The 13,629-nt window shown below is 45.5% G+C and overlaps 1 protein-coding gene across 2 annotated transcripts; it reads right to left on the reverse strand.

Annotated features, from left to right (window-relative positions):
- Positions 1 to 6,411: 6,411 nt before the first annotated feature.
- On the reverse strand, positions 6,412 to 12,139 carry IGFALS (insulin like growth factor binding protein acid labile subunit). Of its 2 annotated transcripts, none has more exons than XM_073361421.1 (2): positions 12,027 to 12,139; positions 6,412 to 8,219 (listed from the first exon to the last, which is right to left on the reverse strand). In XM_073361421.1, the coding sequence occupies exons 1-2, from the start codon at positions 12,067 to 12,069 to the stop codon at positions 6,412 to 6,414; spliced, it is 1,851 nt and encodes a 616-aa protein (XP_073217522.1). In that variant the 5' UTR covers positions 12,070 to 12,139. The 2 variants fall into 2 exon arrangements, with proteins under 2 accessions (XP_073217522.1, XP_073217521.1); XM_073361420.1 differs by having other exon boundaries at positions 6,412 to 8,222.
- Positions 12,140 to 13,629: the final 1,490 nt, after the last annotated feature.

Consider the following 13,629-nt stretch of genomic DNA (forward strand, 5'->3'; position numbering starts at 1 on the left):
GCCTAACCTGTCCTGGATGGAGTAATTATCTGTATGGTAACTTTTTAAAAATATACATGATATCTAGGTTTTTTGTTTCTACTGGTGGTGCACATAACAAAATTTATTCTGCACATGGATGGAAAAAATTAGAGGGAACATTGGACTGAACTCTTTGGGGGAGAATTGTATGTCTCCTGTTCTGTTTTATGTGCATTCTGCCATATATTTCATGTTATGGCAGTCTCAGATGATGACCCAGCACATGTTCATTTTAAGAACACTTTCATAGCAGATTTGACAAAACACAAAGGTAGCAATGTGAGATTTCTAAAAATAGCTACAGCACTCAACTCAAGATTTAAGAATCTGAAGTGCCTTCCAAAATCTGAGAGGGACAAGGTGCGGAGCATGCTTTCAGAAGTCTTAAAAGAGAACACTCTGATGCGGAAACTACAGAACCCAACCACCAAAAAAGAATCAACCTTCTGCTGGTGGCATCTGACTCAGATGATGAAAATGAGCATGTGTCGGTCCGCTCTGCTTTGGATCATTATCGAGCAAAACCCATCAGCATGGACGTATATCCTCTGGAATGGTGGTTGAAGCATGAAGCGACATATGAATCTTTAGTTGATCTGGCACGTAAATGTCTTGCGATGCTGGCTACAGCAGTGCCATGCGAACACCTCTTTTCACTTTCAGGTGACATTGTAAACAAGAAGTGGGCAGCATTATCTCCTGAAAATTGTAACCAAACTTGTTTGTCTGAGCAATTGGCTGAAGCAGAATTGAGTGGACTTGTAGGCTCTAAAGCAGAGGTGGGCAAACTATGGCCTGCGGGCCACATCCGGCCCACGGGACCATCCTGCCTGGCTCCTGAGCTCCTGGCCCAGGAGGCTGTCCACGCTGCCGTGCAGCGCAATGCTCTGGGCAGCAGGGCTGCAGAGCCCGGCCTGACCTGGTGCTCTGTGCTGCGCGGCTGCCTGTCCTGGTGCTGCCACACCTCCAGCCACTGGTGCTCCAGGCAGCGCGGTAAGAGGGCAGGGAGCAGGGGGAGGTTGAATAGAGGGCAGAGGAGTTCGGGGGGTGGTCGGGGCAGTCAGGGGCGTGGATAGGGGTCGGGGCAGTCAGAGAGCAGGGAACGGGGGTTGAATGGGGGCAGGGGTTCTGGGGGGCAGTCAGGAAGGAGAGGAGGGGTTGGATGGGGTGGCAGGGGGTGATCAGGGGACAGGGAGCAAGGGGGGTGGATGGGGCAGGGGTCCTGGGAGGGGCGGTCAGGGAGCAGGGGGGATTGTGGGGGGCAGTTGGGGCGAGGAGTCCGGGAGTGGTTGGGTGGAGCAGGGGTCCCGGGGGGGCAGTAAGGAAGGAGGGGCGGCAAGTAGGGGTGGGAGGTCCAAGGGACCGAGAGCGGGCGGGGTGGATGGGGCAGGGGGCTAGAAGCGGGGCGGTCGGATAGGGGGCGGGGCCCGGCCCATGCCTGGCTGTTTGGGAAGGCACAGTCTCCCCTAACCAGCTCTCCATACAAGTTCAGAAACCTGATGCGGCCCTCAGGCCAAAATGTTTGCCCACCCTTGCTCTAATGTTTTTTTTACATTGTTTTACTTTTGAATGCAGTTATTTTTTCTACATAATTCTACCTTTGTAAATTCAACTTTGACGATAAAGAGATTGCACTACAGTACTTGTATTAGGTGAATTGAAAAATACTATTTTTTTTGTTTTTTACAAGTGCAAATATTTGTAATCAAAAATAAATACAAAGTGAGCACTATACACTTTGTATTTTGTGTTGTAATTGAAATCAATATATTTGAAAATGTAGAAAACATCCAAAAATATTTAAATAAATGGTATTCTATTAACAGCATGATTAAAAAATTAATCACAAGATTAATCACTTGACAGCCCTAATATATAGAAAAAAAATTTTTTTAAGTAGCATGAGGGAATCTCTCTCTTGTGGGATTTGCGGGATCTAAGGTTTTTCTGGGTGGGAGCGGGATAAAAATACAAGAAACAAAGCAGGAGTGGGTGGGAATGGGTATTGCAGGACGGGAGCAGGATTAAAAAAATAGTCTCAGGCAGGGCTCTAGAGTGACTCTCCACCACCCTAGCCTGCTGTGGACTGACTACATGGACCCTGCTGCAGCTGCATGGTAGCAGTTCATTAATGTGCCTTGATTTGGTCCTCTTTGAAACAGGACTAGACCAAAGTGCATGTCACCAGGGTTCACACAGACTGTAAAAATGTGGTAGGCTAGTGTGGGGTAGATTTACACCCCGGCTTGCAGTGAATTAAATGTTTGCGTAGACAGAGCCTAAGTCTGCATTTCTATCATCTGACTGGTTTCAGAGTGGTAGTCTGTATCAGCAAAAACAACGAGGAGTACTTGTGGCACCTTAGAGACTAACAAATTTATTTATTTGGGCATATTTAATCCTGCTCCCGTCCTGCAATACCCATTCCCACCCACTCCCGCATATGCCCAAATAAATAAATTTGTTAGTCTCTAAGGTGCCACAAGTACTCCTCGTTGTTTCTATCATTTGACTGTTTCATTGCTAGCTTAAACTGAACTTTACCTTCTTCCAACTCCTCTCTGCTACCCCATTATCTACCACCAGCCTCTGCTACCTCAAACCTATAATCTCTGGTTCTCTTTGCCTCCTCCCTTTACCCTGCTCTACACAGCCAGGCTGGGTCTGAATCCTTCCTCTGTAATATCGCTAAGATCCAGCCTTTTCTTTTTGTCCATGTCACTAAAATTCTAGTCTGTGCCTTGGCATCTTTTTGCCTTGACTACTGAAACCTCTCTGGCTTTCCTGGCACACACCTGGTTCCCTCCATTCCAGACAAAACACCGCTGCTAAGATCCTCTTCCTTATCTGTTCCTATGTATGCTGCTCCCTTTGTGAATATTCCCATTGTCTCCCACTCCATCAAGTACAAGCTTCTCATCTCCTCCTACAGAGTCCTGCACATGTCAGCAGCGGGCATTTCTTTCTATTACCAAGAGATTGTCAAGCACCACCTTGCCCCCTCTACTTATTCAGTTTGTTGTATGCTTTTACCCTTTGTCCTTGGGGCATGACCTGGGCCTGCTGCTTAGAAAGGGCCAAGTACATAATGAGTACTCCCTGAAATAAACCAACAGAGTAAAGGGCTGGAGAGTGGGTTTAGCTTTTGTCAGAAGTAAGAAGCAGCTGAGTGAAGGGGGCAGGGTACTAGTTAGTAGGGGTGAGCCAGCTATTTGTATTGAATATGTGCAGGTGGAGTTATGTGAGCAGCTAGGAGAAACAGCATTGCAGATACCCGCACTCTATTAGAGCACATTGCAGTTATTAAAAAAACTATTATTGCAACTCGGACCTTCCTTTACCAATCAAAGTGCAGGGATTTGCATAATTAAACACCTGTGGGCAGTCATGAGACAAGTATCCCTATGCTCTGGTTAGCTGAGATCATTTCATTACAGTTTCCACCTTTTTATAGCCCATCGGGTGCAAATTAGGTGATCTGGCATCTGCCTGGCAATCTGCATCCAAGTGTGACTCCTTGAGGAGCTGATTTTGTAAACTGTCATGGACTCCACTGGGAGCAGGATCAGACCGCTCTCATCTTTTTGATTGCAATTGAACTCAGGATAGGATTTTCAGAAATGCCTAAGTGGTTTAGGAACACAAGTCCCACTAAAAGTCTGTAGGATTTGTGAACCTAAGTCACTTCACCACTTTGAAAAAACCCATCTATCAAACTTGAATAATGAAGTCTGAAAGCAATTTCACTGTAACAAGCTCTAGCTTTGCTTGTGGTGGAGTTTTTAAGGTAGGCAGGAAATGGCAAGAGACTTAGACTTTAAACAAAAAGAAAAGGAGTACTTGTGGCACCTTAGAGACTAACCAATTTATTAGAGCATAAGCTTCGTTGCCAATTGTGCCCACATATCTATTCAGGGGACACCATCACAGGGCCTAATAACATCAGCCACACTATCAGAGGCTCGTTCACCTGCACATCCACCAATGTGATATATGCCATCATGTGCCAGCAATGCCCCTCTGCCATATACATTGGTCAAACTGGACAGTCTCTACGTAAAAGGATAAATGGACACAAATCAGATGTCAAGAATTATAACATTCATAAACCAGTCGGAGAACACTTCAATCTCTCTGGTCACGCAATCACAGACATGAAGGTCGCTATCTTAAAACAAAAAAACTTCAAAGCCAGACTCCAGCGAGAAACTGCTGAATTGGAATTCATTTGCAAATTGGATACTATTAATTTAGGCTTAAATAGAGACTGGGAGTGGCTAAGTCATTATGCAAGGTAGCCTGTTTCCTCTTGTTTTTTCCTAACACCCCCCCCCCCCCAAGATGTTCTGGTTTAACTTGGATTTAAACGTGAAGAGTGGTCAGTTTGGATGAGCTATTACCAGCAGGAGAGTGAGTTTGTGTGTGTATGGGGGTGGGGGGGGATGTGAGAAAACCTGGATTTGTGCAGGAAATAGCCCAACTTGATTGTCATGCACATTGTGTAAAGAGTTGTCACTTTGGATGGGCTATCACCAGCAGGAGAGTGAATTTGTGTGGGGGGGTGGAGGGTGAGAAAACCTGGATTTGTGCTGGAAATGGCCCACCTGATGATCACTTTAGATAAGCTATTACCAGCAGGACAGTGGGGTGGGAGGAGGTATTGTTTCATATTCTCTGTGTATATATAAAGCCTGCTGCAGTTTCCACGATATGCATCTGAGGAAGTGAGCTGTAGCTCACGAAAGCTTATGCTCTAATAAATTGGTTAGTCTCTAAGGTGCCACAAGTACTCCTTTTCTTTTTGCGAATACAGACTAACACGGCTGTTACTCTGAAACCAGACTTTAAACAGTATCTGCTGCTCGCTAGCGCAACTCGTTTTTTTTATAAGAATTCTATCTACGTGAGGCACAAAATTAAAAAAAAAATCACTTACAAGATGACCTGCAGTAGCTTCAAAGGTTTATTTGCCTGCTGTGGTTTATCAGGGCGTTGATGTGCATTGTTTTTCTTAAACCTGCCTACATCTGCCATTGCAAGGAGCTGTTAAAAGCCTGTCACGTGCGCTCTGCTCTCCTAAAACTACAGGTTGGGTGTCTGCTTTTCAAGCCTTTTCCCTAAGCTTTACACTATACCTGGCTTCAGTGACCAGATATTACAGATGAGGCTCTGCCCCTGACTTCCTCTCCTGTGAGCCATGGGTTCTCAACTGGAATTCAAGAACAGGTTTTGGGGGGGGTCATGGTCACCCTCCCTTTATTATTTCCATTATGGTAGCACCTGGGGCCCTAGTTATGGATCAGGCCCCATTGTGTTTGGTGCTGTACAATCACAGAATGCTTTATGGATTCATGAAACTTTTTTGCATTGCAACACAGAGTTATGCAGAATGGAAAAGGTTGACAACCACTGCTCCAAGCTACTGCTGTACGGATGGGATGAAGCCCCTGCTTGCATTAGCTAGTCACAACTGGGCTGATTCCAGGGCAATGATACTTAACTGTCAGCATTCCCACTAATGATCACTGTGGCCCAGACTTTTCTCCCCTAGCTCAAGAGGATCTTGGTTTCTCCATTTGCTCTCCCCAGCCTGAGGTCCTCATGTTGCAGTGATATTCTTTCCATTAAGGAGGGTTGTCTCCATGATCCATTGACAACAGCACCTCTGCCAACCAGGAGTGGTTGCTAAAAAACTGGTATGAGATGTTCTTTGCTCCTTGGTGGCTAGACAGGTTGCCTATCCATTGCTCCCAGCTCAGGAGTGAGACCCAAATGCTGGACCTTAGCGGGCAATACCCTTTCAGGTTGGCTTTTCAGTCAGACTCTTATTGTACTATCATAGTTTATTTGGGTTCTTTAAAATCAGTTTTAATTTTGGAATTGGAAAAGACAGTCCTCAGAGAAGGCTTCTGTCCACCCATACCTTCACACACACCCATTCTTTCCTTCGCTTTTCAGTGCTGGGCAAAGGAATGCTGGCTCTGAATCACAATGCTAAGTTCAAATAGCCCAAAGGTAATTGCAAAGTCCAAAGAACCTGTTTACCCCGACTGCTCAGCCAAAGCTGGTATGCTGGTTCTCTTGAAAACTGCAGCTATACAAATATAGTAATGGTACAGCATGGAGAGAGAAAGCTAAAGAGTGCTGTACAATCGTACTGGTCTCCTTGGATAATGGTGAATGGTGGAACACGCTATTTTGGACTGCTGCCCTGGTGAGCTTGGTAAAGAGATCAGGGAAGGTGGCTGAGATGCCAGATAGCTATACCCTTTTACTTAGTAGCCCGCAGGAAAGTAGTTCTCCAGATTCTACCTGAACTTGTGCAAGTATGTGTCTAATGCTGCCAACTATAGAAAGCAGAAAGTCCTCTGTAAAGAGGAAGCGTGTTAGTTAGCAGTGAGCAAAGTGATCTTCACTGATTTCCCTCAGGTCAAGGCCTGCCAGGTCTGGCGGGTTTAGGCAGGTCAGGTTGTTGTACACGTACACGGGTGTGTGGGAATCATCCACCTCCATAAGGGACTGTACAAAACGTGGAACCACTGTGGGATGCTGCAAGGAAAAGTCTCTCAGTTCCTTCAGCGAGCAATTACAGTGCCACTTGTTTCCTTCCAGCCACAGCTGCTCCAGCACAGGTGAAGGGCCCAGAGAGCCAACTGAGAAGGTTTCCAGAGAATTGTTTCTGATGCTAAGATACCGCAAGTTTGCTAAGGGGGTAATTGTGCTGTTGTCCAGCATCTCCAAATAGTTGCTGGAGAGGTCGAGCCAGAAGAGACGCTGAAGTGGGCTGAAAGCGTTGTGAGAGATCTCCAAGAGCTGGTTGGAGGAAAGGAGAAGGTATTCCAGGTTATTCAGGCCTACAAACATGTTGGGGGAGAGATGAGTCAGCCTGTTGTGCTTAAGGTCCAACTCCAAAAGATCATGCAGGTCATTCAAACTCTCGTCTTCAATCATGGATATGGTGTTGTGCTGCAAGAAGAGCCTCCGGAGGCAGGAAAGGCTGGAGAAAGTTTGTGGCCTGATTCTGCTGAGACAACTGTTTTCCAGGTGAAGGCTATGCAGCTTGGTTAGGCTCTTAAAGACATAGTCGGGAAGTGCCTTGAGGCAGTTACCGGACAAGTTCATCACTGCGACATTAAAAAGCCCAAGGAATGCCCCGACCCTGATCTCTTGAATCTGGTTGTTGTTCAGCATAAGGACCTCCAGCTGGCCTAGCCCATCAAAAGTCCTTTCTGCCAGGCTCCTGATCCTGTTGTGTCCCAACTGTAGCTCCTCTAAGAATTGGAGGTCTTTGAAAGTCCTTGGCCTCAGGCTGGTGATAGAATTACTGGATAAACGCAACACGTGCAGGCTCAAAAGGCCCAGGAATGTTTCTTCAAAGAGCAAGATGAGACGATTGTGGGAGAGGTCCAACCACCTGAGGGACTTCATTCCCATGAATGCACGTGGGGCGATGGCATTGATCTGGTTGTGGTTCAGGTACAGCTTCTGTAGTTTCTGCAGCTTGACAAAGATATTGAGCTTGATGCCCTTGAGCAAGTTCCCACTCAAATCCAGCTCCTTCAGCTCACTGAGACTGCAGAAGATTTGGTGCTGCAGGTAGGGCAGCTTGTTCCCAGCCAGGACCAGTTCCCTCAGGTTAGGCAGGTTATGGAACACTCTGTCAGGCAGCACCACTAGAGAATTCCACCCAAGGTTCAGGTACCAGAGGTTGGAGAGCCCAGCAAACAGGCCTTCCTCAATCTTGTTGAAGTGGTTGTTGTTGAGGCTTAAGGAGGCGAGGTTCTGTGTGTGAAGGAAAGTGTTTGGTGCCAAATGCTTCAGCCTATTCCGTTCCAGGTGCAGGTGGTAGAGGCCCTTTAACCCATGGAAGGCATGCTGCTCAATGCTCGCCAGCTGGCTGCTCTGCAGGTTAAGGAAGTCCAGGTTGGAAAGGTTCATGAAGGCCATAGCTGGCACAGAAAGGAAGTTGTTCCCATCCAGCCATAATGATTTAACGTTGCTGGGAATGTCTTCTGGGAGGTGTGTGAGGTTCCGGGAGCTGCAGAAGATGTTGAGCTCCTCGCTGTAGTCATCATAGCTGCAGGCACATGAGCTGGGGCATTTTAGGAGCTCTGTGTCAGGCTCCTGAGGCGCTTCTCCGCTGGGAGCTTGGGACCCTGCTGCCAGCACCGAGACCAAGAGTAACAAGAGGGCAGTGTCTGCTGGGGGAGTGGAAGGGGAGATTAAGACAAAACAAATGGAAAATATTAGCTGACAACACACAGCAAGAGGAAATGATGCAAAGATGACATGGCTAGGTACACTCAATGCGCCCCAAATGCCAGTACCATGTAAGGCACAATACTGGGGACTGAGCAACCATAACATGGAAGAACACTGTATTATTGTCTGACTTCAATGCCTACTGATGTTTGCAGGAGCTAATCCTGCTGAACTTGGTGACTGTTTTGCCATTGATTTCACTAGGAGCAGAGTTAGGTCCAGGGTCTGTGGAGCAACTTGGGTTTTCTCTCTGTTCAGTTATATAGGCCAGACTCACCATTGTCCTGGGCTTGTGCACTCATTTACACTAGTGCAAACGTTCTTGATCCTCTTTGTACCGGTATAAATGACTGCACAGGGGCAAGGCAACAATGAATTGGGGCCATCATTTTGAAATGTGGGAGTGACAGTCTTAGCACATAAGCCGAGAAGCGTACCCTTGGGGGCATGTTGTGTGTCTGGGCTAACTTAATCAGGTTGTTCACATCCTTCTGTCTGTATCTATTTACAATCTGTTATCATTTGGCTGAATAGGCTTTTCACCTTGACAAGAGTGGGATTGCAATGGCTGGGTAGGATCCCCTTTTGGTATGTCTGGTAATTGCTTCCTTCCCCTGACATGGGCAAGTTGCTGACTCAGAGAATCAGTCCGTGACCAGAGGTTGGTTTCCTCTCCCTACTCCACTGAGCCTTTAAAACTGGGGTCTGCTATTTCTTTTTCACCCTAGAAACAATTCCTGGAGGACCAGTGATGATGCCTTTCATTAAGGCTGTGTCCTAGCTCCGCCCACATGCAGGCTCACATCATCTAAGAGGACGGGACATGCTTTCTAGAGCTTGATCGATGCATCTCCTTTGACTAGCCAATAACAGACCAGTGAAGTTAGTAGTTCATCTCTCCTCCTCCACTGTGGAGTGGAAAGCATTGCCTGCGGGGATCCCATTCCAGGCATGTCTGCCAAAGCATCTCAGTCCTCACTGTCATCTTTGCTGTACTATTCTTGGGCCCCCAAGCAGTTCTGCCAGCACAGCTCAATCTGGAACTGCAGCCCCCCTCTTTACTGACCACATTCAGGACTGGTGCAGGTGGTCACAACCCTTCTTCGATGTCCGTGGGAGCTATGCCCACTTACACAGGGCTGGACTCTTTAACAGAGGCCTTCAGTTGTCTGTCAAGAGGTTAGGTTGGTGCTAGGAAATCTTTTACGTGTAACTCAACCTGCTGTAGATCCAAGACCAGAACACTGACGCTGGCTGATGAGCACCCTAATCCGTTTTCCCAACCAGATGCCTTTTTCTGTTCAAGGACACGTAATTCAGCAAAGAGAAAGAACTGCTCCCTTAGCTGCAGCCATTGTGCTTACAGGGGGAAATGATGGCTTTATCAGCATGGAAGGCCATGGGTATGTCCTAGAAAGAGAGCAAAGCTTATACAAGATAAAGTGCCAAATTCAGACCTGGTGTCATTGGAGATACAGCCACTGAGGTTAACACAGTTGTACCCATTTTGAACAAGGTCTGAACTTGATCTTGATCATCAACTCCTCCTTCCCCCTCAGCCCCCAAACTCCTGAGAAGCAAACTCCATTTCTGAAATTCCTTTCCTACCCTGCGCTTCCTTGTGCGATTGCTTGTGCACCTAACTTGTGCTTCACGCTTAAGTGTCATGAAGGGGGAAAAAATATAGGCCAAGTGCAGGAAGCCGTGCATAACAAAGATAAATTGTTCAGTACAATTCAGGTGTGCACATACCATATTGTGCTGTAGCGTCACAGTCCCTGGCATTAAGGCTGTCTCATTTCTTTTAAAAAACTCTCTTCAGAGGGGCTTACTTCAGCTTTTAAACTTGCTTTGAGGAGTGGGGGGCTAGCAATTTTAGTGAACAATGTGAATGACTGAAATCTGCAAACCTTTTTATCACCTGTAATTTTAAATGCTTCCCTCTACCCCACATTGGTTATTCAATAAACATTATGGAGAGCCCTGTGCTCTCAGGGTTAGAAGACCCCTCTAAATGCTAAGCATACCCTGTGTGGGCCCTGTGTACAAGAGAGATGTTGTCTTTATTAGAAATGTTCTTTCTCTACTCCTTTTTTCCCCCCCCACAGTCTCTCCTAAGTGGCAGGCACTGGCAGTGTTCAGTTCAAACTTTCAAACACAGGATATTCAAGTGGGTTTGAAATTAGGCCACATGAATTCATCCAACCCCATTTACAAGGGAGGGGAGAATATAGCAAATTAGAGTTAGATAGTTCCACTGTTTTGAAGTGATGGGAAAACAAGAAGAGGAGAAGTTGGTGATTTCAGATGATCTATTGCACTCTTGCAACGAAACAGCGGTTTCATTTTAGTCAAGAAAATGAGGCTATCTGTTTTGTGATGCACACCAGTGCCTGGTTCTGGTTCTGTACTTTAAAACCGAAACTTGTGATGGTAAGGTACTGATCCTATGCCCATCAAATCCATCCATTGCTTTTCAGCATGACTTCCCACGCATCATACAGCAGGCATATACTGTAACATTATACTTCCTCATCTCCAATTTATTTGGGGGAAGGATAAATCAGGAATGGCCAAGCTATTTGGGCAAGAATATTGCCTTCTTATTTTCTCAGGGTTTCTGTGCAGGATTTAGAGCAGACCCAATTAAAATCTGCACATTACTACTTGTGAGAAATGAACATTACTGTAGCATTTCTTATTAAGAATTAACAATGAATACTGCAGTTACATGAACTAACTCTAAGTGGCAATTTACTTGCAAGTGCCCTGTGAACAGTGTTCTAATGGCCCCTACTGCATTTGATCCTGCCTTCCCATGTATGATACACATACTTCTGCCCATGGGTGCTGACCCAGAGATTTCTAGGGTGAGCACCAGCACACCTGCTTATTGGGGTGTGATGGGGGAGGGGCCAGATCAATCCCCCAAAGTACTGATGTTGCAGTCACATAGTCTGCGCTGCCAATGATATCTCTCGAAAATGAACTCTGGGCTTATTTATCTCTATCTATCCATGTCCATCACTGTGGCATGTACAGATCTCCTCTATCTGACCTATAGTATCTACAGCTAGGTTAATAATGCATCCTTTATGTACTTAACTTGCATTTTAGAAAGCCCATAGTTATGTGCTGATAGGGTACCTCTGGTCTATTGTCTTTGTTTACATGTCTGCCAATGTAGTATTCTTTTTTTGTGCATGCTTGTTTCCAACATTATTAGCCCATACATTCAAGATCCTCTTGGATCAGCAATTAGATTTTCTCTGCATGTTTCAGCAGCATTTTTCTTCTTCTAAAATTCCAACAGTAGATGCACCCTGTTCCCCAAACTCTCAGAATTAATCTGATCTTTCAAAAAATAGGGAAGTCCAGGAGGTCTTGCCTTAATTCATTATTTGGAAGCTCTTTTTGCAAAAGAACCAATCTGTTCCTCCAGCTGCAAAGTTATTACTCTAGCAGAGACACGTGCACTGTGCATGCAATCTCTAAAGCTCCTTAAAGTAGCACACGGGGAATAATAAAGCCTGAACATTATCCTATAACAGCAGAGGTGGCAAAAGAAAAAGACGTTGTTGAGCAAAACAAGTAGAAAGTTTCCAAGAATTCATCGATCTGCTCACCCTAAACTATTTACCTGCCCTTTCTTATGGAATTTATTTGATACTCTGGTGCAGATCCATGCTATCCTTCTCTGATGAGATACTATTGGAGGAATGTGGGAAGTTGCTTCCACTTACCTTTCCTTGTGTTCATTGCAACAGAAGCATGGGAAGGAAACATTCCGTGGAGCAGCCGATTCTGTTGTCTGTATTTTCCCCCAGCTGATAATGTAGTGATACAGCAACCACCTTGATGCCTGTCCAGCACTCTGTGCTCGATTGGTTTTAACCCTTGTGCTACCAGGCAGGAATGCTGGGAGGTTTTTATTACTAAGGCAAGGGATGTTGATTGAAGGTCTTGAGCTGTGTGTGTATATTCTTCTCTGAGTCTGTCGCTCTGTGAGTCAGATTTTCCTGACATCTATAACTGGGAACAAATATACTGAAAATACTGGTGAAGGTAAGCTAATGGCTTCCCACCCCACCCCCGCTTTAGGTCACTGTTGTAATTAATGTAGATGCCCATGTGAGGTTTATACCCCGTCTGGGAAATGACGAGTAGGGTTGCTTGAGAAGTGAGTAAACAGTCCTGGAGAGAACTTGACTTGACTACTGAATGGAGATGAGCTGAGGAAGCAGTGTTCTGATCGGGATTAAGTTTTGATGAGGATTCAGGTTCAAGGCAGATCAGTTCTAGGGTTTGAGTTTGATGGGGCCAGATGGTGGGAACCTTGCAATGCTGGATGATCCTGTGACATTTCCGCAATCTTGAATGATCCACGTCTCATGAGACTGTGAGATTTCTGCCTTCTTGTGAGATGTTCTTGTGGCTTGCTGGCTGCATCTGAACCAGGCCTAGCAAATAGAGGGGTTCTGAGTTGGAACCAGAACCATATGGGCAGGTTCAGATTTGGAGATTCAGATCCAGGCCTTCCCTGTAATCTTAAAGGGATTGGATTTGAAGTTCCAGTTTTGGCCCACCTCTAGTTCCAAATTCCCATGGTTTTTCAGGCTTGGGTTTCTACCAGCATTAGAGGTGAAGCACATAGTGGGGAACAAAGCACTTGGGTTCTAAAGGATTTGGATAGTCTTGGTTACTGGGCCAGCGGATGGCAGAGCAGAAACATGTAGGAACAAGAGAACAACGTGCTAAGCGGAATGTATGTCTAGCCCATGGTTAAAGAAAAGGATCTGGAGTGATTAGTGTGGATAACTGAATTGAGACAAGTAAAACAAAAGTACCTTACTTAAAAAGAGACAACAAATGGGTGATACTGTTTCCAAAAAGAGCCCTGGCTAGAGTGACTGTCTGGAATACTACATTCTGTGTTGGTTTTACAATGCAACAGGAAATATATGCTTTAGGGCTGCATCAGGAGTGTTGTGGAGTATGGGCTCTAGGATTTGGTTCCTACAGGGGACGGATCTGCTTTTACAAAAAATGCCTGTGGGTCTCAAAGATCTAAGTTATGAAGAAAGGTTACAGGAGCTAGGACTATCCTCTGGAAAAGGATAGTGAGCCAGTTGAAGTTTTTAAATGTTAGAGGAATGAATAAAGTCAAAGGATGGGGTAGAATTTTCACATTAGTGTGAGATTAAAATCCTCAGGGGTATTATTTAAAGATAAAGGGAACTGATATTGATTTTATATACATTTACTTCAGTGATGGAGACTTTAGTAATGTGTCCAGTAATCATGGTAAACATAAAGTTACCCAGTGATTGAAGGCAAATAATATAG

Source organism: Lepidochelys kempii, chromosome 10 (genome assembly GCF_965140265.1).
Source record: "Lepidochelys kempii isolate rLepKem1 chromosome 10, rLepKem1.hap2, whole genome shotgun sequence".
Lineage (NCBI taxonomy): Eukaryota > Metazoa > Chordata > Testudines > Cheloniidae > Lepidochelys > Lepidochelys kempii.